Source organism: Macaca fascicularis, chromosome 7, assembly GCF_037993035.2.
Source record: "Macaca fascicularis isolate 582-1 chromosome 7, T2T-MFA8v1.1".
Classification (NCBI taxonomy): Eukaryota; Metazoa; Chordata; class Mammalia; order Primates; family Cercopithecidae; genus Macaca; species Macaca fascicularis.
This window is the reverse complement of record NC_088381.1, coordinates 86,403,107-86,430,535: the sequence shown is the minus strand read 5'-3', so window position 1 is coordinate 86,430,535 and position 27,429 is coordinate 86,403,107. Positions and strand designations below refer to the sequence as shown.

At 47.3% G+C, this 27,429-nt stretch overlaps 2 protein-coding genes across 16 annotated transcripts in view; both read left to right on the top strand.

The window, feature by feature from the left end:
- SELENOS (selenoprotein S) overlaps positions 1 to 27,429 on the top strand; it is a 219,340-nt gene that overhangs the window by 115,290 nt on the left and 76,621 nt on the right. The window lies entirely within an intron of this gene.
- The window catches only part of PCSK6 (proprotein convertase subtilisin/kexin type 6), a 191,290-nt gene that overhangs the window by 115,087 nt on the left and 48,774 nt on the right, over positions 1 to 27,429 (top strand). For 9 of the 15 annotated variants that reach the window (XR_012415496.1, XR_012415495.1, XR_012415497.1 and 6 more), the window contains 2 exons: positions 3,907 to 4,095; positions 8,134 to 8,270. The exons of 5 other annotated variants lie outside the window; for them this stretch is intronic. Coding sequence is in view for 7 of the 10 variants with exons in the window: in XM_045396062.3 (XP_045251997.2) it covers positions 3,907 to 4,095; positions 8,134 to 8,270 (326 nt within the window). In the remaining 3 variants the exon portion in view is untranslated. Of the gene's footprint in view, positions 1 to 3,906; positions 4,096 to 8,133; positions 8,271 to 9,412; positions 9,567 to 27,429 lie in introns of those variants that run through there. One more of the 15 variants, XM_073996861.1, reaches the window with a different exon arrangement.

Genomic DNA, 27,429 nt, shown 5'->3' with positions numbered 1-27,429 from the left:
GAGAAATCCTGACGTGGAGTAGCTTCCCAGGTAGAACAGGAAAAGTGGGGAGATGGAGGCGGAGGGTTTCAGCCCCTGTCCCGCCTTCCTGTTTCCCCTGGCACTCGGTTCCTTGAAAATATTTATTTTTGCTCCTAGATAGTATTATGCATTGGAAAAAAAATAGGAAGAGACCAACATATCTGTGGTCTGGAGTTCCTAGGAAGTCAGCAGGATGGCTACTGTTGGTAGGCCTTCACCTCCTCAGGAGAAGGGAGCGGTTGGAGAGCACTGAGGATGAATGGAGATCATCTAAAGTACCAGAGTAATTAACGTTGAAATGTGGCTCCATAGCACGTGGCATCGGCTGTCATTAGAGATCTTTTCCAAGTCTGGCCATCTCCCTGGCTTCAATAACGCTCGGTCTCCAGGCAGGTCTTGCAGGATCATTTAACTCTTTGGAATCCTTTAGGGTCCTAGGAAGATGGCTTTATGTACATAGACCACAATTTCAGAAGTTAATAGCAGAAGACACTTTTCAGTTATTTTGGGAACTTTAAGATCTTTCTAAATCAGTTTTCATCATTAAAGTACAATGTAGCTGTATTCATGTGACACTGATCATCTCTGCACATTATTTAACTTAAAAAATAAATTACTTGGCAGTCGACTTGCATTTTCAGTGTTACCTTAGAAATAACTGTAGGGTGGAGAACCACTTCTGTTTTTTTCATTGACTGATCTACTTTCTGTCTTGCAGTTAATTTTTTAAAGTGATGACTTTTGATAGGTGGCTTCCTTATTTTCTTCCTGGAGTTTCTGTCTGAAATACAGAAAATTTTGAGCACAATGATCATGAAACATTTTGAAGCCTCCTCTTTTATTTCTCTTTCTAATAAAAGCACTCTAATTTGGGATGTTAGGTTAATGGTTTCAATAGCAACCACAGAAATAAAATGTGTCAGGAGCTAACTGTATGTCAGGAAGGTGGCAGCATGCCCTCCTGTAGTAGCTGTCCTGGGCTTCCGCGCTGCCCCAGAACTTACAGGAATTAGGAGTCTTGGTGGCCTGTTACTGAGCAATTTAGCAGTTAAGGGATTTCACATAAAAACTAATTGTTACAGTTAGCCTTGTTCCAGGAGGCCGCTCAGCTTCTAGCCCCCAGGTGAAGGTAAGGGCTTGGCTTTGAAAACCAAACCAAGTGAGGCCATTAACTCCTGTAGGAGCTGGGTGCTCCCGCCCCCAGCCAGCCTCCCTGCAGGCAGCAGCAGCAGCAGCAGCAGCAGCGGGGCTGGCGAAGGATCACACCCAACCTAGCCTTCTTTACGCAGTGGCTGGAGTCCCTTAGCAGGAATAAAAAAGTTAGACGCAAGAGACTTTCATATTCTGAGATGATTTACTCTGTGGATGGGGCTCAGGGTGGCAGGGGCAGGTGAGGGGTGGGGCTTGGTTGTCTTTTACTTTTACCCTGCTCCTGTTCTCTCATCCCTGTGCCTTATCAATGGGATTAAAGTTTCTTCACAAGGATTCCAGGTCTATTTCTAGAGCAGATTGATCACTTCCCCTGCCATTGAGCAATTGGTTGGAGTGTGGGGACAGTGTCTTCAACTTGGTTAAGGCTTTTGTTTCTGTTTCCCCTTGATCTTGCTATTCAGCACTGGAAAAGTGTTGAAGTGTGAGAGTGTAGGGTTATTCCTGGTTCTTGGGGTTGACTGGGAGCTACATTTGGAAGCCCCAGGGGAGCACTGAGTAAGTCTGCTGGCCTAGGTGTTTCTTCCACACCTTGCTTCTCCCCAACACACCCACACTGCATTCTTAGTGTGGGGTGAAGGGGGGACACTCACCTGGAGATACACATGGGCCCTGCAGGGCCTGGAACTCTCCAGAGCCTTCTGTTGTGTTCTGCATCTACCGCAGTGGGGGCTGCTGACCAGTAAACACCAGCAGTAAAACTTGGGAGAAGGCAATGAAGGAAGTCAGCATCTCTAAATCAATTTATGGTGCATGCAAAGCATGTTTTCAAATATTTACAGAGTCTCCGAGGGAATTACATCACTGTTTATAACTGTTTTGATTGCTTTTTATGACTCAGGCCCAGTAGAGCCAGGCAATGTAATTCCTGAGAGGCTCTGAGCAGAATGCCTTGTGCCTCCCGGGAGGAGAGTCCAGGCATAATGGGAAAAGCGCTCCCCATAATAAGCTGAGCGCCAGTCGTGTGGTAGGGAATTATTAATGTGCTGCTGGGTGGCGGTTGGTCTGCACCAAAGAATGCCGTATTTCTTCAGCTGCAGATCAGTGGGGTGGGTGGGGGCTCAAGTTCAAGGAGGCGTGAACCCTAGTGGCCTGGAATCAGCAGGATGGTCCAGCCTGGACACAGGAGCAGCCTTGGGGTACAGATTTTGTGTCTGCTTGGTCTGGGGAGTATGTCAGAAAATTCTAGTAGAAAGGAGTCTTGAATGATTGAGGCTTTGTTTTTATCCTCAGATTCCATCCCATATGGTAAAGCTGCCCTGAGTTTGTAAAGGGAACCATCATCCATTTCCATTACAGGACAGGAAAGCGAGAGGACCCTGACTTTCTGCAGGAGAGTTGGGAGCACACGAGCTTGGCACCCTCGACCTGCATGAGAGGACAGACTCCAAGCTGTGTGCTTGACTGTGGGTCCACACGAGCTTCCATTGGAGGCAGCAAGGCAACGAGGCAGCGAAGCCTTGAGGCGGAGGCGTGGGCTCTGGGGCCCCAACTCCCAGATCCTCCCCCCATTAGCTGCACCTTGGGTGTAGTCCTTAATTCCCTCTGGATTAAGTGGGTTAATCCTTGGAAGTTCTCAGGCCAGTGCCTTATGCTCAGTGCACAGTCAGCTTGGGAAATGTTTGCTGGTTGCTGTTATTTAGCATTGTGACTTCCATTTTCAATGCTAGTCTTTGAAACAAAGTAGTGGGATTTTTTTTTTTTAATTTTTGTTTGTTAAAACATTTAATTATTTTTATATATTTAGGGGGTCCAAGGACAGGTTTCTTATATGTACATATTGCAATGTGGTGAGGTCTGGCCTTTCAGTGTACCTGTCACCATAGAGGTCGTACTAGGGCAACTGAGAAATGAGCTGGCCAAATGCCACCAAGGAGAAGCTGCCTTCTGGTCACCAAAGGGGGTCCATCCTTGGGGACATTCACCCAAGTCTGCCCAAGAACCCATGATTTATTTTATTTTATTTTATTTATTTTATTTTGTTTTGTTTTGTTTTTGAGATGGTGTCTTGCTCTGTCTCCCAGGCTGGAGTGCAGTGGTGCGATCTAGGCTTACTGCAACCTCCGCCTCCTGAGTTCAAGCGATTCTCCTGTCTTAGCCTCCCAAGTAGCTGGGATTACAGACGCCTGCCACCATACCCAGCTAATTTTTGTATTTTTAGTAGAGACAGGGTTTCACCATATTCTGGTCTCGAACTCCTGACCTTGTGATCTCTCCTCCCCCTCACCCGACTTTGTATGAGACAGAGTAATTGACTCAGCAGCAATGCAAGGCAGACAGGGCCATTGTCCAGAGGAATGGGGCCTGTGCCGTGCACCCCACCGCACTGCCCAGCAGCCTAGTCTCTCCGCAGTAGGCAAGCTGGAGTGGTGGCAGCAGGCATTATCTTGGCCTCCCAAAGTGCTGGGATCACAGGCGTGAGCCACCGTGCCCAGCCGAACCCATCTTTTAAATTTCTTTGAGCAAATTCCAGAGGCATAAATGTCTTCAGGACAGGTGATAAAATTCACAGCGGAGCATCCGTGTGAGGCATTCAGAGGCTGCTGCGGCTCCCTGGGGCCCCCAGGGCCCTGAGGCTGCAGTGGGAACGGGGTGGACAGGCGCTGGAGCCCCTGGCTGTGTGAGTGAGACTTCGTGATTTTGGTGCCAAGTGCTCAGCCCTTCCTCCTCCCCCAGGAGCATCCCCTTAGTGCAGGTGCTGCGGACTACGGCCCTGACCAGTGCCTGCGCGGAGCACTCGGACCAGCGGGTGGTCTACTTGGAGCACGTGGTGGTTCGCATCTCCATCTCGCACCCACGCCGAGGAGACCTCCAGATCTACCTGATTTCTCCCTCGGGAACCAAGTCTCAACTTTTGGCAAAGAGGTAAGGCGAGGCAGGTGTGGGGATGGGGGCTGGGGCTTCCCGAGATTTACGCTGCACAAGAGCTTCTGTCCAGTCTTGGACCCACAGTGTCTCTGCAAGGCCCTCTGGCATGTGGGGGCTCCCGCTGGTTCTGCTGGCAGCTTCCTTTCTCTTGGAGACCCTCGCATATAGGCCCCACAAACCTTAAAAGTTGCTCCCTGAAACCTTGCCTTCCAAAAGGTCCTGCAAAACTTTCCTTTTCAGAAAAAAGTGACAAAAGAGTTGTTGTTTTGTTTTGTTTTGTTGTTTAGTGGAGGGATTTGTGGAATTCTGGCTATGCCTTCATTGCTTAGAAGTGCATTGAAGGTCATTTTTATCCTATTCAATTGGCCTTTGAATCGAGCGTGTGTAGCACAGGGAGCATTGTTTATCCCCCTGCCAGCTCTCCCACCCAGTTGTGGGCTGCCCCGCAGAACCTGCACTGGCAGGGGCCTGTCCCAGGAAGATAGACAGGCTCAGATGGTGTGCAGGGAAGGTGCCCCCAGGCTGCTGTCTGCCAACTTCTCTTGCACTCAGGGGCTAGAAATTCCAAAGCTTTGTACATGGGTTTTGGGAGGCTATGGAGTCATTTCTTTAGCAAACTTAGAAACAAGGGAAAACACATTGATGCAAATATATGATTTACAGGTAATTAGAATGTAGGTGTTTATAGGAACTTAGAGGGGCCAGGGTATTGTGGTACCTTTCTGTCTCTTTCTAGCTAAGAGGGAGAGAGAGAAAAGAGATTTCATGGATGAATCAGCATTTCCAGCTTCTCTCAAAAACCAGAACTGGCACTGTGCTCACATCGCCTGCAGGAAGTCCCCCAAGACCAGGCCTGCTCTGTCTACTGGGGTGTGGTCCCCATCCCGACTTGCCCACTCTGGGCCCACTTAACTCCTTTGGTGACCTGCCTGAGGCTATGGCCCTTGTGTGGGCTATAGGGAACTGTAGAGATTCAGAAACGGGGGCTAGCGAAGGCTCTCAGATGGGACCAGGCAGAAGTTGGGGGTTGCCCTTTGCTTAACCCTTCCCCTCCCCCCACACTTTGTATGAGACAGAGTGATTGACTCAGCAGCAATGCAAGACCGACAGGGCCATTGTCCAGAGGATTGGGGCCTGTGCTGTGCCCCCCACAGCACTGCCCAGGAGCCTGGTCTCTCTGCAGTAGGCAAGCTGGAATAGTAGCACCAGACGGTGGGCCTGGCACCCTCTTTGTCCTTGGTGCACTGGAATCAACCCTGAGGCAGACCCTGGCACCAAGCTCAGCCCATCCCACGTTCTACTTTCACAGCACAAGCGCCACAGGGGCATCTCCCTCCTGCAGGGAGGCCCAGCCGTGCTCTGCCTTTGCCTGTGGGAGGCCACGCGGGCATGAGCAGTTCAGGTGTCAGCAGGCAAGCTGCAGCTTGATGCTATGTTGCTCCCCGTGGTGTTTTTTATTTTACATTTTTAACTCTTAAAGATTTTAAAAGTCCTCATTTCTGGCATTTCTTGGAAAGTTGGAAGCTGTCTGACACCAGGCCCATGTTCCTTCGTGCGCTGGGCTGGGGCTGAGCAGGTGGGCGAGTGTGTGTCCATGTGCTCCTTGTTTTCCATGCTGGCAGCCCTGAGGCCAGCAACGGGCTCTCCATTCACTCCAGCTGCACACCTAGTGGCACCCAGGTTTGTGACCCCTGACTCAGAGGCAGAGCTGGGTGCAGGCCCAGGTGATGGCCCAGGTTGACGGAGAGCCTGTGGTGAGGCTTAGAGGCTGGGGCAGCAGGTAGCAGGCAGGCAGGTGGCAGTGACCCTGGAGAGTCAGCCCACACCCTGCTCTTCCATTCCTGGCTGGGCTCCCAGGAGCCAGTCACTTTGCCTCTCTTTATTCCTCACCTCTGAAAATGTCACTTCACTCATCTTTAAACATTAGGACTGTTACAAGACTTGAGTGTGATAATATAGATAAAAATGTTTGGTGTCATCCCTGGCGCAGGGGCCTGGCTGCCCTTCATATCCTGCTTACGTCTGGCTGCCTGACCCACAAGAGCCTTCTGGTGCCCCAGCCTCCCCTCTCCCACTCCCCTAGGGCCCTGTTTCCTTCCCTGGGAGCCTTCCTCCTCCTGCTGCTGCCCAGTGTTGCGCCCTTGGGATAATAGAGCGCAGGTCCTGCCAGGCCTATTGGGAGCCACCCCTTGGCTGGGTAGTGCTGTCCTTGTGCCATCAAGTATTTAAAAAAACTACCCTAGCCCAGGAAGGGAGGCTCACACCTGTAATCCCAGTACTTTGAGGGGCCAAGGTGGGTGGATCACCTGAGGTCAGGAGTTAGAGACCAGCCTGGCCAACATGGCAAAACCTCTTCTCTACTAAAAATACAAAAATTAGCTGGGCGTGGTGGCAGGCACCTATGATCCCAGCTACTTGGGAGGCTGAGGCAAGAGAATCACTTGAACCCAGGAGGCGGAGGTTGCAGTGAGCCGAGGTCATGCCTCTGCACTCCAGCCTGGGTGACAGAGAGTCTCTCTCAAAAACAAAAAAACAAAAAAACAAAAAAACTACCCTGAGGCTACTCTGGCTGTCTTCTGAGTCTTGGAACTTTGGTCTTTTTCCAAGGCAGATTTTGTGATTATATCAAGAATTTGTGTTTTTGGATCAATGACCTCCTATCCTACTGCACATCTTACTTAATTTGGCAGCTTTATCAGGTTGCCAGTTTCTTCACTAAGAAGCCATTGATGTGCCTCAGCACCTCAGCCCTTAAAAGACAGTTTGTCCTTGTTCTGTCCCCAGTGTGTTGGGTTCAGCTTGGCATTGAGTGTGAAAATCAGCCTTGACCGTTGCCATTTCTTAGAAGAAAGCACAGGATGCTTCCACCTCACTCTTCTCCATTGCAAAGTATGTTGCCTAGATAAACATTTTCCTACCCTGAGTGTTCAGAGAACCCCCAGATTGGAAATTGAGTCTTACATTGTTCAAAACTTACGTATTTCAATTTCTGATGAACAATAAAGATCCCTATGTAAAAAAAAAATGTTTATTCCAAAATCGAAATAGAAAATTAGACTATGAAGAAACAATAAGAGGAAAAACCCTAGAATTGATTCCAATGCGGAAAGAGTCGCTTCTGAGGATGGCACTGGGTGCAGGAAGAGATTGGATGTTGATTCGTTGCTTCCTGTTTCTGCTTGAACCAAGTGTGAGGCAGAGGCAGAAGGCCCAGGGGCTCAAGGGTACAGTTGGGAAAGGCCTTCAAGGTGGGAAGGGCAAAGGGAGGCTCATCGGGACCTGCAAGGAGGGTACTGCTGGGGGTGTGGGAGCCGTCTCCTCCTGGCTCTCCACGGGTCCCTCCCATTCCTGCTGAAAAGCAACCAACCCTGTCATCGTCATCTCCCCCAAATGCCCCTGTTGAGACTGGATCAGCCCTGGAGGTGAAGGGACAGAACTTTCCCCACAGGCTTGAGTAGCTGCTCCTCTTTCCTTATTTGTGTCTCCCAGAGAACAGTGCACACAGCTGGCTCGAAGTCAAACGTGGAAGTTTCGTTCTTCCACAAACAAGCACTTTAAAAAGGTGTCCTTAGTGAGCACTCTCTGGGCTTCAGTGAAGGTACCCCGGGGGTAGGGGGGTGCCCCTGTCTGCTTTTGTGCATCCAGGCACTGGAGTTATGGGCTCTGTAAGATTGTTCCTGGGTGGGAAGGAATGAACCACCTTCTGCAGGAAAATGTCGGGATTGGGGGCATTTGTTGGTAAGCTTGTAAACATCTTTCACTGGGTTATGTGAAACCTGTCTGCCTGCCTACCTCTCAGAATGTTAGGGAGGTTCAAGGAGGTGATGGAGGAGATAGTCTGTGTCAGACCTTAAAGACAGTCACATTTCACTGTGCCCTTTGCCCTTGGGTTGGCTGGGGCCAGACCCCTGCTGCCCTGGGGGTATGGTCCAGCCAGATTATACAGTCCCCCGAGAGCCCTCCTTGTGCCAGTCCCTCTGCCCAGCCACTCAGTACCAGCACCTTCATTTTCTGACACTGCATCTCCAATTGCAGATTGCTGGATCTTTCCAATGAAGGGTTTACAAACTGGGAATTCATGACTGTCCACTGTTGGGGAGAAAAGGCTGAAGGGCAGTGGACCTTGGAAATCCAAGACCTGCCATCCCAGGTCCGCAACCCGGAGAAGCAAGGTCAGTGGCTCTTGGGAATCTCATGACAGCTTTTGTATCTCAACCCTCTTATTACCTCTGGGCCTTATTTAACTACGGAGTCTCTGATAATTCTTTGTTTTGTTTTGTAAAGGTAGAATTCCCATAACAGAAAATTCACCATTTTAAATATTTTTAAGTGTGCAGTTCAGTGGCTTTTAGTACATTCACAATGTTGTGTAACCATCACCACTAATTCCAGAATGTTTTCATCCCCACAAAAAGAAACCCCATACCCATGAAGCAGCTGCTCCCCATTCCCTCCTCCCCTCCCAGCTCCTGGCGACCTCTAATCCACTTACCGCTTCTTTGGATTTGCCCCTGCTGGACATTTCATATAAATGAAATAATATAACACCTGGCCTTTTGTGTCTGGCTTCTTTCACTTAGCATGATGTTTTCAAGGTTTATCCATATTGTAGTATGCATCAGAACTTCATCACTTTTATGGCTGAACAATATTCCATTGTACACATTGATCACATTTTGTTTATTCATTCACCTGTGATGGACATTTGGCTTGTTGCTACCTTTTTGCTGTTACAAATAGTACTGCTATGAAGATTCAGGTACAGGTTTTTATGTGGACCTACGTTTTCGTTTCTTGTGGGTGTATACCTAAGATTGGAATTGTCAGGTCATATGGTAACTCTATGGTGAACATTTTGAGGAACAGCCAAACTGTCTTCCACATTGACTACACCCTTTTACATTCCTGCCAGCAATGTATGAGAGGTCCAGCTCCTTCATATTCTCATTAACACTTAATGTTCGCTGTTTTTTCATTATAACTGTTCTAGTAGATGTGAAGTGGTATCTGTGGTTCATCAATTGCATGATGGTGTACTTTGATGCACAAAAGTTTTTAATTCTGATGAAATTCAGTTTATTTTTTCTTCTGTTGCTTGTGCTCTTGGTGTCATACTTGAGAAACCATTGCCTAACCCAAGGTCACAGAGATTTACTCCTGTGTTTCCTTTTAGGAGTTTTATAGCTCTTATGTGTAGGTCTTTGATCCATTTTGAATTATTTTTTGTACGTGGTGTGAAGTAGGGGTCCAGACTCATTCTTTTGTACCCACTTGTTCCAGCACCACTTGTTGAAAAATACATTCTTTACCCGTTGGGTGATCTTGAGACTCCTGTTGCAAATCAACTGACCACAGAAGAGAGGTTCGTTTCCGCACTCTCGATTCTGTTCCATTGGTCTATATATCTATCCTGGAGTCAGTACCACATTGTTTTGTTCACGGTAGCTTTGTAGTAAGTTTTGAAATCAGAAAGTGCAAGTCCTCCAACTTGGTGGTTCTTTTGGCTATTTTGAGTCCCATGTAATTCTGTATGAATTTTAAGATAAGCTTGTACATTTCTTTTTTAAAGGGTAGTTGGAATTTTGGTAGAGATTGGATCTGTAGATCATTTTGGGGAATATTTCCACATTAACAATATTAAGTTTTCCAGTCCATAAACATGGGATAGTTTTCTGTTTATTTAGCTCTCTTTAATTTTGTTTAGCAGTGGTTTTTATAGTGTTCAGTATGTAAGTCTTTCACCAATCCTTGGTGAAAGTTGTTCCTAAGTATTTTATTATTTTTATGCTATTGTAAATGGAATAGTTTTCTTAATTTTGCTTTTGGATTGTTTATTTCTCTGGTAATTATTGTACCCTTTTTAATCCCTTTGACTTAATGATCAATCATTTATTTAACCAATCTTTATTAAGTACCAGACTCTGATCTAGGTAATGGGGTTATAACCACGAAAGAAAACTGGAATAATCAGCACACCTTATTTTTTAGTTATCCACAGAGGTCTATAAACACCTGTCTTTGTTCTCTGGGTTGAATGCATAGTAACATTTACAGAATATGCTGGAATCTTGCTTTTCTATGGGCGAGTTTCCTCAAGGTTTGCTTTCACTGTTCTGTCATTCCTTGTGCCCTTTTCTATGAAGATGCAGTCTGCTTCTTGGTCACCCTACACCCTAGGAGTGCATGAGAACCTTCCCCTGCCCTGGTTCTTTTCCAGTTCTTCATAAAACACAGTTTTAGGAGAAAAGAAGAGCATTGACTTGCCTTACACAGAAAATTGACTAAGTCCTCAAGTCATCTACAGGGATCTCCTACCTCCCCCAATTGTATTCTTTCTGGTTTTAAAATAGTAAATAACTATTTTAAGAAAGTGTTGACTGGGCAAGGTGGCTCACGCCTGTAATCCCAACACTTTGGGAGGCCGAGGAGGGTAGATCATGAGGTCAGGAGATCGAGACCATCCTGGCTAACATGGTGAAACCCTGTCTCTACTAAAAATACTAACAAAAACTTATCCAGACGTGGTGGCAGGTGCCTGTAATCCTAGCTCTTAGGGAGGCTGAGGCAGGAGAATGGCATGAACCTGGGAAGCGGAGTTTACAGTGAGCTGAGATCGTGCCATTCTACTCCAGCCTGGGCGACAGAGCAAGACTCCGTCTCAAAAAAAAAAAAAAAAAAAAGAAAGAAAGAAAGTGTTATAACAAATCCTAAAAATACAACACTGTAAAATTTTAAATGACCTGAAATTTACACATTTTAAAAGTGGAATCTCCTAAATTCTTCCTTTTAAAAGCCCCAAAGTATATTGGCCTAGTATTAAAAGTCAAGGTTGACTCCTCATGCCAGCTGCATCCTCAAGCATTCACTGCTTCGTGGGCACAAGGCGGAGTTCTCATGCCAGCCTGCATGGCCTGCTTGCCTGGGAGGCTGGTGCTGTATGCAGGAGAGCACATAGAGGCTGGGGCTACAGCTCTTGTGTCCTCATAGCATAGCCCTGGGAACTGGGCACACCATTTCACCACCCCAGACCCGTGATCTTTACTCTGTATCATGAGCAGAATACAATGAGTCCTACCCATGTCCTGGGGCAGCTTCAAGGGGACAGTCAATCCCCCATGGAACTGTGCCACTGCAGGCAGCTTTCTCATGCATATCGTGCGTTCTTCTCTTTCCCCTTCCTGTTAGGCCAACATGCATGCACTGAAGCCTCTCCCCTGAGTCTACATCCCCTCCAGCCACCACCCACTTCTCTGCTCCCCTTTATGGCAAAGCTGGCAGAACAAGCTGCCTGCTATGGCCGTCACTGGCTCACTCCCAGCCAACTCCCATCTACTGCACAAAAAACTGGGGTTTGTCAGGGTCCCCCGCCGTTTCCACACTGCCCAAGCCTATGGTCCCATCTCTGTCCTCCCCAGGTTGTTAAAGCCAGGGTCTATAGTTCTAACAAACTAAGCATCCTCTCTGGGGACCACAGGGTGCAGTGGTTAAGACGGTGGGCTCAGGAGCCCTTCTACCTGGGGGTAGATGCTGGCTCTAACTCTTACAAATACCTGTGACCTTGGCAAGTCACTTAGCCTTTCTAGACCTTGGTCGTCTTATCTAGAAAATGGGGATAGTACGCAAGTTACAGGGTTGCGGTGGGATGAAATCAGGTAAGCCAGGCTGGGTACTGAGAGCAGGGCCCGGCACACAGTGACATTGGCAGCTCACCCCCACTGGAAGCGCCCTCTTGCATAGCTGCAGTGATGCCATACCTGGTGGGCCCTCTCCACCTCACAGGCTGCTCCTTGTGCATCTCCTTGGCTGATCCCTCTCGCGCACACCCCTGCACATGCTCCTGGGCCCTCTGCTCTTTGTTCCCATCCAGGGATTTCATCCATCCCTGTGACACTGAGCACCTTGTACCTGCTGGTGGTGCCCAAAGCTGCCTCTCCCTGCCCTCATGCACCCAGACCTGCTCTGCAGCAGCCTCCTGCTTCTGGGCATAGGTCTAACTGGCTCTGAGCTTGTGCACCTTAGACAGCACTCCCAAACTGCCTCTTTCCTGCTTTCCACATTAATGTAAATAGCTTCACCTTGCACTCCATTGCTTGGCCAAATCCCAGGAGTGAACCTTTAATTCTTCTTTGTCTCCTTCACCATCTGCCTCCAGAATATATCTCAGTCTGCCCACTGTCTCATTCCAGTCCCCTATCATCTCTTACCTCCTCATTCCACTGGCCTCCCTGCCTCGACCCCTACTAGCTAGAGCCACTCTCCACCCAGTGCCCAATGATCCTTTTAAAATATGATTCAGATAATGATGCACCCCTGGTAACTTTCATGACCTCCCACAGCTCTTAGAGCAAAACCCAAATCTCTTAGCCTGACTTGCACATCCTGCTAGCCCTTTTCCACCATGAATCATTTCCTATGCCTCATCACTGACCTCCCTTCTGTTCCCCTAGTATGCCTGGTCTTACCTCCACAGGGCCTTTGCACATGCTGCTCCCTCCTTGGGGACAGCTGTCCCTAGGGCTTCCTGTGGCTGCAGCTCAGAACTGGCCTCATGAAGAGGTCTTCTCTGAATGCCTGTGGTGGACGTCCTACCCACTCTCTCACCTCATACTTCTACAGAAACATAAAGGCAGGTGATGAGAATGGGGAGGAATAAAAATTTGCTGAGATTTTCATTCTACATTTAGTGGGAGGGGTGATGGATTATGTCTTACTCTTAGCACTGATAGAGACATATAAACTCAAATATCTTCTTATAGTAGAGAGATAACTAAGATTTAAAACAAGATGCCAACTTTCCAGATCACTAGAGGGAAATAAGAGTGAAGAGAAATTGATCAATATGCCAAAAAAGAAAGAAAAAAGAACTATAGGCAAATTTGAATAGGAATACAGAAGTCTTAAATAAAACATTAGGAAGTGGAATTCATCAGTTTATTCAAAGAATAATACTCCCCTCCAAGAACACAGCCTTCACTTGACAGATACTTATTGAGCATTTACCAAGTTCTAAGCACTGGGGGTGCACCGGTGAACAAAACAGATGCTAAGCTTATATTCTAGAAGGCAGAGGAAGCCACAAAACAAGATTACCAGGCAAGAAGATGTTGTCCATTAGATGATGAGAAGCTCTAAGGAGAAAAATGAAGAAGGGAAGGGTGACAAGGGCACTTCAGGGTGTCCCAGGAAGGCCTCAGGGAAGGGACATTTGAGTAAAGCTCAAAGAAGATGAGGGGTGAGCTCTGCAGACATCTGGGAAAAGGGCATTCCAAGCAAAGGGTTCACACCCGGGCAGGAGTGTGCCTGGTATGTTCCAGGCACAACAGAGAGGCCCCCGAGGCTGCAGGGGGCAGCAGGAAGAGGGGCAGAATAGGACAGGGCCAGGCATTGAGAGTATGGGGACCAGATCGCACTGGGCTTTTGTCAGCCCTCACAGGGCCTTGGTTGGAAGCCACTGAGGGATTTTAGGCAGAGGAGAGAGGTGATCTGAACTTCTGTGTTAATAGGCTAACAGCTGGTCAGAGTAGATGGAAGTGAGGATGGGAGAGGAACAAAAGTGGGGAAGCCAGTTAGAAGGTCATTGCAATATCAGGTGAAGGTGACTCTGACAGGGCAGCATCAGTGGAGTCTATGAAGCAGTCAGATCCTGAAAGCAGGGTCGAGAGATTTGTAGATGGATCAGATGTGGGCTGTGAGAGGAGAGAAGGGGGCATGAATGACTCCAGAGTTTTTGTCCTGTACAGTAGAAGAATGGAGTCCCAGTTTCCTAGATCTGGAACATTGCAGGGGGAGAAGATGCTGGAGAGAAGATCAGGAGCTTGGATTTAGGTGGGTTAAATCAAAGATACTTGCACAAGTCCAGGCGAAGATATGTATCTGGAGGTCAGAGGGAAGACTGGGCTAGAAATACATATTAGGTGTATTAAGTATCGTCAGCTTTTCAAGCTGTATGGGCAATGGAAGATCTGTTTATATAACAATGATTAACACTTGGAGCCTATTGCGTGTAGGTGCTGAGCAAGCTTTAGGCTTGCAGTGGTGCACAGCACGGAACCACATGCCCTGCACACCTGTGTGCCTGCCACACTGCTTCCTGCCCAGCTAGATGCTACCATATCAGCTCCCTGCTTGCTGCCTGCATGGCACTCAGCAGCTCCGGCCTCGGCCTTAGCACTAATGGGCTTGCCATCTGCAGCCTTCCTTCCTTCCGGTCCTGCTGTGCTCCAAGAGCCTCCTGCTGCATGGTGTATGATAGATACACAATAGGTGTTGGCGGATTAATTAGTCCAGTTGTAACCCTCTGTAACCACCACATGACCAGATGCTCTGTGTACTACAGAGGACACAGGATTAGTGGATACAAGAATACTTCCTGGGGATGGCCCCAAATTAAGTCTTGACACAGGCTGATCTCCACCCCTCAGCATGGGTAGAAACTGGATCTTTGCTTTCAGAAGGTTGAGACGGGTGCAGAATAAACACCTTGTGGCACCTTCCAGCTCTGATCTTCTGTGACCTACTGGAATTTGGGGGGCGGGAACACATTCTCCAGTGTCATCACAGAGAGTGTGCACATTCCTGCGGGGCATCTGGGGTCACTTCATTCCGCGCAAGTTTTCCCCTGTAGAGAGCTGCCACTCCTGAACGTGGTCTTTGCCAGAAACAAAGGGGTCAGAGGAGCTCAAACAAAGACCAAGCGGCCCTCTCCAGGTTAGTGTATGGACCCAGTGCTTTTGAGGTTGATCCAGGATAAGCCCTCTTCAGCCTCCAAATGAATGGTGCCTCTTCTGGCTGTTCCTGAAATGTCAAAATGGGAAGGTCTGCATATCCTAACAGACACATCTCAGATGCATTTTGCAGAGGTTCTGCCATGTGTCAGATGCTATGCCAGTGCTCAGGGGCACAGAGAGGCCCCAAGACACAGTCCCTGCCCCTGAGGAGCCCACAGGCTGGTTGGGAACATTTTGGATTTCAGGAACCAATAGTACCATGCACAAGGGCCCAAGGGCCACCAGTGACCCGGAAGAGTGCCCGAAGTTCAGCGGAGCAAACAGGGATTTCCGGCTGAAAGAAACAAGGAAGGGCTTGTGAAGAAGGGTCTGCCTGAGGCCAAATTCTCAGGAGTTCCCCGGTGCCACTTTGTTTTTTCATCTTAGTAGCACAGAAAATACAGGCCATTAGGAGATGGAGACCACCCCAAGGGTACTGCTGTCCTTTTTGTTTTGTAGAATGAAGTGCCAGGCAGTGCCCACATATGACCTGCCTCACTCCGCCTACCCCCAGGGGTGAGACTTCTCAGTGCTGACCTTGCTTCCCAGGCCCTGGGAGGGACCACAGAGGGGCTCAGCTGCGACCAGCCAGGCTTCCCCACCCAATCCGCAGGGCGAGTGCGGGGATGTCAGGCTGAGACATAGTCCTCAGTGATGACCTGTCCTAACTCCCCTCCCTCCAGGGGCAGATCTGGGCCTTTGCATGAGTGCAGAGCAGAGGTGGGAGCTTCCTGGCCAGGCCGACATGAGCAAAGGGCCGGCTGCCTCTGGGAGGGTGCTCTGGTGCCCACAGAGGGCGTGAGTGTGGATGGGGGTCTTCAGTGGACAGGGCATTGAGGTGTGGAAGAGAGTCTGAGAACATCTGTATGAACCACCAGAGAGTCAGGAAGCACCCGCTAGGAGGAAGGGTGAAAGGATGCAGTAAGAACAGAGAACCATGTCTACCCATAGCTCACCAAGGCACTGGTTATGCTGTGCCCATAGACCCGGGTCCCAACGTAGGCATTGTTCACAGTAAGACCAACCCCCAGAGCATGCCTGCGAGGCCACGCCAGGTGGGCAGGGCAGCCGCTGGAAGGGGCTTCTCATCAGTGCATGGGTGGAGAGGGGAGCCCGGCCCTGCCTGCACACTATGACGCTATTGTGTACACAGGGAGGCAGGACCAGCCCCAGCGCTGAATGTTCAGGTCAACCTGTTAGTGCCTGTTGGGGACCTCAGCCTGGGAAGGTGACAGAGGTGACCTCGGTTGCCCTCTAGCTCCAGGATTCAGAGCTCTAGAGGCCAGGAAAATGCAGGGCTGGTCAGCATTAGTGGAGTCAGCTGCCTGTCGGCCTCGTCAATGCCGAGGTATGAATTGATCCCAAGTGGGCGCTATCTTCCACTCCCTGGTTGTGTGGTGAGGGTGGCCTGTGAGTGCACAGTCACCACCAGCCTCAGTGCCAGGCACAGTGCAGCACACACACAGGCATAGACCAGAAAAGCAGGCAGTCCTCACTTCTCTACAAGCATTCCAAAAACCTGTGCTTGGGGCAGGGTGCTTCGTTTCTGTGGTGTTCATTTCAATCTCCTTCAAATCTCTGCAAGTTAATTGCTTTAAAAAAAAAAGTAAAAAGAAAAAAAAACACTGCTCCAATGGTGTGCTGTGTAAAAGTGCTTTAAAGTCTGTGCTAAGACCCAGGGTTTATGAAGTAATTAAGTGATCTGACTGATATGCTAACTCGAATAATACTCACCTCCTGTCAGATTGAACGTGGCTTATGTAATTAGTTTTAAAACCATTTTTAAAAGTTGAGTAGCAGATTAGTCATCCATTTTCCTCTTCAGTTCCTAGGCCAAGGATCTGGGTCCTCCCAGGATCACTCTCTTCCAGGAGGCAATTTAGGAATGGAATCAAGTGCGAATCCTGCTTTGCAGTCCTACAGCGTTTGCAGGTATTAACGGCTCGCCATGCATTCCTGCATCCAGCACACTTTTATTTATTTATTTATTTATTTGTTTGTTTGTTTGTTTTGAGACAATCTCACTCTGTTGCCCAGGCTGGAGTGCAGTGGTGCAATCTCGGCTCACTGCAATCTCTGCCTCCCAGGTTTAAGTGATTCTTCTGCCTCACCCTCCTGAGTAGCTGGGATTACAGGCATCTGCCACCATACCTGGCTAAATTTTTTTTTTTTTTTGTATGTTTAGTAGAGACAGGGTTTTGCCATGTTGGCCAGGCTGGTCTTGAACTCCTAACCTCAGGTGACCTGCCCATCTCGGCCTCCCAAAGTGCTGCGATTACAGGGGTGAGCCACCGTGCCCAGCCCAGCACACCTTTATTGAACTCTACTTAGCTCCAGATTTGGGAACACTAGGACCTTGCCCATGCAGTGCACAGTGTGAGTGTGGAAGAGGGGGCGGCTTCCACTGTGGGTGAGCTCGCCACTCCAGCCGTTACGTAGAGAGCCTGCAAGGCTGAGAGACAGGGAGCTGGCGACAGTGCAGGCAGAGCAAGGGTGATAGCCTGTCCTGCAGCACGTCTTTTGGAGAAGTTTGGCTGCATTTTAGAGAGTTGCCATCCAAAATACCCAAGATTTTAAGTTTGGACCCAGAATGCAGAAAGTGTCCATTCTCTGAGAAACGTGTATGCTTCATTCTCCCACGTCAGACATCGGACAGGCCTGGGGTTGGATCCTCCTGCCTCCACTTTTCCTGTCTCTCTGGCCTCTGCACTGGGTCTCCTCTCCTGTAAGACAGGGTTGAGCAGAAGTGAGACCCAGACCAAGTAACTGAAGAGAGGAGCCTCCCCAGCCCACCCTTCTTACTCAGAGCCTACATTGGTGGTTGCACCTGAACCACAAGGCAGAGCCTGTGCACCTGCCAAGGTCAGGCCAGCCTCCCCACTCAGGGCCACATCCTGCTCAGCACCCTCAGGCACAGGAAGGTCCCTGCACCTCCTCATGACCTGGGGATCCCATGGACATTCCTGATGCATGTGAAGTGCTCTGCAGGAATCGACCTGGGCTTCGTCAGCCCTAAGGGGCATCTGCATGGTGTGTCTCCTGTTCATGGAGCACACACTTACCTTCTCTGCACACCTGCCCCATGCCAGGTCTGCTGGGTAAGCATGGGGGTGAGGGACGCTTCCTTGTTCTTCACCTCTTCCACCCCAAGAGCCCAGCTCAGTGCCCTGCAGGCAGCTCGACCAGGGATATGACTCTCTGTATAGGGCCCAAACCTTACTGACTTGGCCTGGCCCTTGCTTTGTAACCAAGAGCATATCTAAGGTGCTGGGACACCTTCCACGGTCTTCCCCTGCCAGGGAGAATTGTGAGGCATCAATGTCTAAATGGAAAAAATAATCAAGCATGCTCTCCAATCTTCTCTCTATAATTGACACCATGTATCTCATTTCATGGTTCCAAAGGGTTTTACATACTTGGTATTCACACAGTAATAAATAGACTGTCTGAGACAATTGATGGCACTTTAAAAATCCTGTGTCACTCCTGAACTCTGAGAATTCACTTTCTCCCTGATTAAAATTTCTTTCTTCTCTAATCTTTCATCTGTTTCCAAAAGAGCAGCAACCCACATGTGCTGTGTTTCTCCAGATTATTTCAACAGCATTATTTCCAGATTCCCACCAATCTAGGAAAGAAGTCCAATTTATCAAAAGAAAAAGAGAGGAATAGGATGATGATTAGCACCTACGTGTTCTCCAACAGGCACTGGGTGCTATTTTATCTCATTGTTACAAATCAGTATAGAATCAGGGGTCTTAGAGTTAGATGATAATAAGGAATTAAAGTTTCAGGAACAGTTAATTTTGCTAGTGATGCATATCATGGTATTTACAAGTGAAGATATTACCGCAATGCCTAAGATTTGTGCTTTAAACTATTCCAGAGGGTGGGCGTGGGGAGTGGGAGAGTAGGGAGGGGGTGGAGGAAACAAGGTTGAGAAAGGGTTGGGGATTCTTGGGACTGTGTGATGGGGCATGGGGACTCATTGTGCTGTTTTCTCCATTTTACGTTTATTTGAGAATCGCCATGATGCAAAGTGTTTTTAAAAGCACATGTATGGGAAACATTTCTTCCGAAGAGGTCAGAATGCAAGACTATCTAAGAGATTTAGATGGCACAATTAAATATAACAATGTAAAGATTTCACTGCTTTACAGCAAATACACTTTGGTTCTTCACTTGTGAGGAGTAAATGCTCAGTGTGCCGTGGGACACGTAGTTTCTTTTATGTTTGACTGCAGGTGCTCTAGACAGTTCCTGGACGTGTGTATGGGAGTGTGTGCTTGGGTGTATATATGTGTATATATGTGTGTATGTGTGGGGGAGAGCACTGTGTATAAGTATGTATGTGTGTATGTGGGTTTGTATATATATGTGTGTTCATGTGCATGTCTATGTGGATATGTATGTGTGTATATGTGGGCATTAAGTATATGTGTATATGTGTGCATGTATCTTTGTGTGTGTGCACATGGATATGTGGGTGTGTGTATGTGTGTGTTGCATATTTGCTTGTGCTTGTTTTTCAAGACCCAGTGTAGCACAAGGTTGAGCTCTAGAGCCGCCTGCCTCTCAGATCCATCTTCCACCACTGGTCATTGCAGACCTGGGCAGGCCATTTCCATGCTCTGATCCTCCAACCCATCCTCTGCCCAGGGACGGCAGGAGGATTAAATGAAACAGTGCCCGATAAGTGCTGAGCCTTGCCAGGATGAACATGATTCTCTTTTTGTGAGTGTTTAGATTCTCCTTTTGTGGAAGAGGAAGCTGAGTCCAAGCTCCTCCACCCAGAGCCTGACTGAGCTCACCTGGCTGGAAGGGACAGAACCTGGCATCAGGGCCGTCTTCTAAGCTCAGGGCTACCCTCACTTCAACCCAACCTGGTGAGGTCTCCAGGCCCCCCCAAGGCAGTGCAGGCAGCCCGTAGTTGATCTGATCTCTTTAGCCCTGTGGCCAGTGGTTTTCATGTGTCTGGCTTTAAGATATTTCTGGTTGGATTTTTTTGTTTAAAGTGTTGTGATTAGAAGATAAAAAGTAAATTAAATGTTAAAAGCTGGGAGCCTCTGCTGGGTGCCAGCTAGGGTCAGGGGTGTTGAGGAATGTTGCTCCTGAGAGGCCACCTCACTTGGCTGAAATCCAAGAGAGCAACAGGGCTTCTGAGAACTTGCTTTAACCAGCTCACAAGAACAGGGGTCCCCATCCCACCTACTGGTCCATGGTCCAGGGCCTGTTAGGAACTGGACTGCACAGCAGGAGGTGAGCGGCCAGCAAGCGCTTCATGTGTATTTATGGCTGCTCCCTGTCACTCCCATTACTGCCTGAACTCTACCTCCTGTCAGATTGGCAGAGGCACTAGATTCTCACAGGAGTGCGAACCCCATTGTGAACTGCACATGCGAGGGATCTAGGTTGCACACTCCTTATGAGAATCTAATATCTGATGATCTGTCACTGTCTCCCATCACCCCCAGATGGGACCATCTAGTTGCAGGGAAACAAGCTCAGGGCTCCCACTGATTCTGTATTATGATGACTTGTATAGTTATTTCCGTATGTATTACAATGTAATAATAATAGAAGTAAAGTGCACAATGATCGCTATGTGCTTGAATCACCCCGAAACCATCCCCACTGCTCCCCACTGGATCCCCAACTGTGGAAAAATTGTCTTCCAATAAACTGATTCCTTGTGCCAAAAAGGTTGGGAACATGCAATAGGTACTTGGAATAGATGCTTATTGATTTTTAAGGGTTTTTCCTATAGACTGTGTTCCTGAATGGGAGGATTCAGTATCATTGAGATACCTCTTCTTCACAAAGAAGGGATAGCCATCACTTTAACACAATCCCCATCAATATCACAATAAAATCAAGGGAATGCAAGGAAAACCTATTCTGAAAGAATGGGCACAGAGAATAGCTAGAGAAATTCTGAAAAAAATGAATGCAGGTGTGTAACTATTTTTAACTATGATAAAATGATGTGGCACTGGTGCTAGAACAGACAGATCAAGGGAACAGTATGGATAGTCCATTAATAAAGCCATAGAGATACGCTAAGGATAGCATTTTAAACTGGTGGGAAAAGACTGAAGTGTTGAATAAGAGTTATTGATAATTGGCCAACCATTTGGAAAGAAAATGTTTATCTTGATGCATACACATAAAATTAGAAACTTCTGTCTGGCAGAAGACATCATAAAATTAGAAAAATATTCCTATAATCTCAGCACTTTGGAAGGCCGAGGCAGGCAGATCATGAAGTCAGGAGATCGAGACCATCCTGGCTAACATGGTGAAACCCCGTCTCTACTAAAAAAAAAAATACAAAAAATTAGCTGGGCGTGGTGGTGGGTGCCTGTAGTCCCAGCTACTCGGGAGGCTGAGGCAGGAGAATGGCGTGAACCCGGGAGGCAGAGCTTGCAGTGAGCCGAGATCGCACCTCTGCACTCCAGCCTGGGTGACAGAGCAAGACTCTGAGAGTCTCTAAAAAAAAAAAAAAAAAAAATTGAAAAATATTTATAAAATATTTTGGACAAACTCAAGTGATTCACAGATGGCTTTTTCACTTCTCTCTAGCCCACGGGTTGGCAAACTTTTTCTGTAAAGGGTCAGATAGTAAATGTTTGAGGTTTTCTGGTCTCTGAGACAACTACTCAACTCTGCCATTCTAGTGTAAAATAGCCTTGGAAATTATGTAAATGAGGGCCATGCTGTGTTCTGACCTAACTTTATAAAAATAGGCGGTAGGTCTGTGACCTTAGTTTGCTGTCCCCCACTCTGCCCTGTTTACATGTTCAGTTGAATTGAGTCTTCTGTTTCATGGTAGTTAAGAGGGCTGTTTATTTGGGTATTATCTGAGGCATCCCATCCTGTCCCCATTTTCCCACCACCCATGAAGCTATATTGTCCTGCTTGCTGGTAAATATTTAACAACTACACGGGGGAAATTATATATAGATATAGATGTATCACATAAGTTCATTACAAATTTTACTGATATAAAGGATGTGTAGCAAACAATTTACAAATAATAAAATATACACTGCTTGTATTATAAATTCTATTTAGCCAACTGATTCTCAGAGACTGTTTTCATTGATTTTTGCCAAATTCTTGTATCCATAACAAACCGATGGTTGCAATTCATGAACAGTTGTCGTTCCAGCATAAATATTGGGTAATATTTTTGCCATAGAAACAACAAAGACATATGTCAGAACTTCATTCACTCACCAGTGATGGGAACAACTTCTTTGCTAAATTGGAAAATACTTTTCAAATACTGGAAGAATATCTGTTCAGTTTTGTATACTGTTCTCAATGTAATGCCTACGGACACGAAACAGTTTTAAGTTATACCTGCATTATTAATGCTTTCTCCATCACTTTCTTAAGTCTAGAAAATCAACAGTAAACCCAGCCCTTGTTTGTAGTATTTGTCAATTTCCATATGGGAATATTCCCGCCATGGCCAATTTCAAGCTGCTCACGTGACATCACTGGAGACGGGTTGGTAAGAGAGGGGCCCGGTAGCCACCATCAAATAGTGCTTCCCCTGTGTAGATGAAACAGATGTAAGTAACCCTGAAAGTGACAAAATATAGTGAGATCATGAGGAAGGGGTAATTTGTGAATATTCATTACCTTTGTTTTTAATATAATTTATTCAATTGTAAGCTTCTGTAATTTTTAATAAAGGCTGTGTTTAACAACCAGCTCACAAAGTTCCTGAAAATGTTAACAATCAGTTCCATTAAGCCAGTGCTAGTCGGCCCCAGCACACCACTACATACTGGGAATTGAATGGGTAGAGGGCTGTCTTTCTCTTGGCATGAGCACATTTTAAGGGGAGCGTATTCATTGCAGGACCAAGGCTCAAAGTGCACTGCTCCCCACCCGTCCCGGCTCCTCTGTATCCTTGTGGAGCCAGCCCCTCTGAGTAGAGCCTTCGGTCCTCCCCTAGGACTATACATCACAACCAGGGGTTCTTTTTTCATTGACTTCATTCTTCCCAGGGCCCACTCAGAGGCCCCCTGGTCTAACTGCTGTTTAATAAATCAGCCTATTTTTCTGACTAAATCTTGCTAATGAGCAAATAGTGATCATCTGAATTCTACATATGCTAAAAGGTCATTTTTCCAAGGGGTAAAATTAAAGTAATATTTGGCATAAAAATTTCTAATACACAGGTAGACACCTTTATCTCTAATACCTCAACCCTAGAGGTTAGATGATCACAGAGTGCTATACTGTGTTATAGCTGATCACAGAGTGCTGTACTGTGTGTTATAGCTGATCACAGAATGCTGTACTGTGTTGTAGCTGATCACGGAGTGCTGTACTGTGTTGTAGGTGATCACGGAGTGCTGTACTGTGTTGTAGGTGATCACGGAGTGCTGTACTGTGTTGTAGCTGATCACGGAGTGCTGTACTGTGTTGTAGGTGATCACGGAGTGCTGTACTGTGTTGTAGGTGGTCACGGAGTGCTGTACTGTGTTGTAGGTGGTCACGGAGTGCTGTACTGTGTTGTAGGTGGTCACGGAGTGCTGTACTGTGTTGTAGGTGATCACGGAGTGCTGTACTGTGTTATACCCTTAATATGTAGAGTGCTTACAGATCACTAAGAAATATTTAAATAATATCACTAAATAGGCCAAAAGCCTGAAAAGCAATTCATAAAGAAAACATACAAATAACCAGTAAACACAAGATATTCAACATTTGTAGTATCCAAATAAAATATAAACTAAAGACCAGGTGTGGGGTCTCTCATGCCTATAGTCCCTTCACTTTGAGAGGCCAAGGCGGGCGGATCATGAGGTCAGGAGTTGGAGACCAGTCTGGCCAACATGGTGAAACGTAAAAATACAAAAATTAGCCGGGTGCAGTGACGTGCACCTGTAATCTCAGCTACTCGGGAGGCTGAGGCAGGAGACTTACTTGAACCAGGGAGGTGGAGGTTGCAGTGACCTGAGATTGTGCCACTGTACTCCAGCCTGGGCGACAGAGTGAGACTCCGTCTCAGAAAAAATAGAAATAAAAAAATATAAACGAAAACACAAGAAGGCATAATCATGATAGAAAGCCAACAAGCAGGAGTTGCAGAGATGGTAGAACAAATGTGTGAAACGAATCTATATGGCATTCTGCACTGGGGGCCACGGAGTGATGTGATTTAAAGAGCGGGAATGCAGAGGCAGAGGAGCCTGGGTCCCATGCTGGCTCCACCAGTGACAGGCTGGGAGTCCTGGACTCATGACTCCCTCATCAGCGTGTTGCCAGCACCTGGTGGACATGAAATTTCTCATACAGCCTGTGTAGGTTGTCGCAGGAGCCCAGGCTCCTTCTCTCCCCTCTCCCTACCTGCCACTGCAAGCGTGTATTTTACCACAGTCTTTAGGAATTGGTGCCTTTGCTCTCTGGGAAAGTTCCAGCCCGGAGAAGCTGGTAGAGACCTGCCTCCGTGCCTTTGAGGAAAATCCAATTGGCTGTGACCTCTGCAGAACCCAGGAATTTGGAATCCACTGAATCCAGGGTTGCTGCGCTGAAGGCAAAGCTGGGTTGCTATCAGGTTGGCTGGCCCTAAGGGAAAACTCTTCTGACTTTTGAACTCAGCAGGTACATTTCTATTCTTCCTTTCTTCTTCTTAAGCAACACTTTTCCCAAGAAAAACAAACAAAACTTTGCTAACCAAAAGCTTTGTGTTGAAACTGCCAGGAGGAGATAATAAGCCAAGCATTGCCTTGGCTCCTCAGGACTTTCACAGGCCCCAGGGGCAGAGCCATTTAGGAAGTTCCCACAGGGCTTGGCTTTCTTTGGAGCTCAGCCCAGTGCACCTGACTCTACCCTGCGCTTCTGTGGAATCCCAGCTTTGCTTCTCTCCTTCCCAGAAACCTGAAAGTTGAAGCCGAGACAGGATCGAGGAAGGTCTAGTCAGAACTGTAGTGCTTTTGCCAGAACTTGCAGAATAAGCTATCTGGGTATAGATCAGTTATGAAAACCAAACCTGACCCGCTATCCAGTCGACTTGAGCGAATGGAGCGGGAGGGTGGCGGGAGGAGACCAGACTGCCGCAGACACTGGAGCCCCTGAACAGGATTTGAACCTCAGGGTGGTGTTTTGGGTGAGCCCAGAACAGAGCAGCTGGCAGGTGTGGTCCGAGTTCAACTGGCCACTTCCTGGCCTGGTCACGGAACCTCTCAGTCTCTGTTTCTGCACATGTATGGTGGGAATAATAGTGTCTACCTCAGCGGACCTGGGGAGGTTCAAATGGAGGAAGGTTTCACATGAGCAAATCCTTTATGAGGAGTTTTAAAGGTTTGAGGATTACGATCTGTCTTTGTCCATAGTGCCTATGATATCAAAAACACCAAGAAGTGTTTCTTGCTATTAAGTTTCCTTGAAGCCAATTACACATGTCAGTTGCATATCAAATTCTGTAGTTCTGCCTTGTGCTGTGACAGAGTCTCTCACGAAGGTGATGCTACACCTTTGGAAGACTCCAGAAAGCCCAGGGAAGCAGGTTATTTTCAAACATGACAGCTCATGCTTTATACCTCGAAACATGTATTTTGATGACGTTTTACTCCATAAATGTTACACTGGCCCCACTTTGTGTCTCCCCAGACTGGCCCAGCCCCGCTGTCGTTGGGCCTTGCCTCTTGCCCAGTAGAGAGATCTAGCCCTCACTTCCTTGCCTCGGCTCCCCCAGCCTCCCCCAGCCTCCCCCAGCCTCCCCCAAGTTGAAGCCTGGGCATTGGAATGGCTGCTGACGTTCCCACCAGGGAGGAGCAGTGGAGGCGCAGGAGTCCGGTCCAACCCAGCAGGACCTGGGGGCGGGGTTGTGGCTTTTCTCTCCACTTCCAGGTGAGGCTTGGCATCTTGCCTCCCCAGCAAAAGCTGCCTGGAGGGGGCAGGTAACACAACCCAGAAGGAAGGTTTACCCAATGAAAGGAGATAAAGTATATGCCCTTCCTCTCTGAGGGCACATTGGTCTCACAAGACCTGTTTGGAAGACTTCCCCTGGCTAAGCAACCACCCTGTTTTTTTGTGAAGCTGCAGCCAGCTTGAAACACAGCTCCTTCCATTTGTCAACCCTATGCCCTTCCTCCTGCTGCCCTCCACTCCTGTTGCCCTGGGATTGCACCTCCCAGTAAAGCCTCAGCCCATGGGCTTCGCTTCGGACCCTTGTTTTCTAGGGAACGTGGACTAAAACATATCTTCAGGTGGCAGATTGAACAAGAGCTTTGATAATCTCTATGAAATGCTGCAGAGGGATAGATGACCAAAGGCATCATGTTTAGAACTTTGGTTGCCTTTGGAAGTCCAGAACTGGATATCTCAGCTCTCTCCCCCGAAGGCTTAGCACTTTGAACATGGCTAACAAGCAGTTGCTGATTGACTGAATGAATGCATGTGCATGCAAGCATGAACCTTGTATAAATCAAGAGCTCATATAATTTTAACCAGTTCTGTTTTCAGCTGTGCATACTCAGTAACATGTTTAATGAAGGGGAAGAAAGTAGTCTCTTCTGAGGTGACCATGTTTTCCCTTTATTCATCCTAAAAAGTTCCATGAATTCTTAATTTCCTTTCAGTGGCCCTTTCAACAATGTTTTTTTTTTTTCCCAAGAGCATAACTGTTCTCATTTTATTGCTAGCAGCCTTGATCTGTGTTTTATTGACATCTGTTTCCAGCTAATCTTCATTTCTAAGATAAGAGTTGAGATTTTGCAATCTGTGTTCGATGGCTCAATCTATCTTGTGCTTGATGCTAGAAAGGAAGACAGATTTAAAGCACATGCCTTCTGTGCCGGCTTTAAAGTTTGTCACTAAACTCTCATTTCTGGAAAGTGCAATTATAGAGTATCACTCCCACTTCCTTGGAAACAGAGCTGAAGAACTTGGCACAGTCTCCAAACAGTCACCATATACACTGTTGTCAAAAAGTTCCATTTTTAACCCTATTTGCATTAATATTGCAGTCAATCTCTTTACCTCCTTTCTCTTTCATGGGGCCATTGCAATGACGCCTTTCCCCAAAACTCTCCTTGTTTGAGAAAAAAAGAAATATGGATCCCCACTTATCTTGGGAAGAAATGCAACCAACTGCTGCTGTGCACATTTGTGAATCACAGCATTGTTTAGTCAGTTCTGTGTCTCTAGTAGAAAGCATAACAAAAAGATAATCTTTGTCTCACCTCATAGCTAATTTTTGCAAATAAAATACTAAATATTGATGAAAATGAAAATGACAGATCTGAGGAGGAGGGAGAGCTCCCTTGAAACCCCTTTCCCAGATTTGCCCTCGGTTTTAGGAATGAGGTATGCTTGGGCATTCCTGCTGCCTGCACAGTTCAGCATTCCGGCAACCAGGTTCGCCCCAGAATAGATGAGTGCGTTTGATTTTCAAACATTTGACTTCATTACTTATTTCCAGAAACACATCATGTTCAAAACCACGTCTCTACAGACATTTCTACTTGGTCTTTTTCTCCCCTGACATTTTACAGAGTCCTAACTGTGCTGCATGTATAACTTGATCTTTCTTTTTGTTACC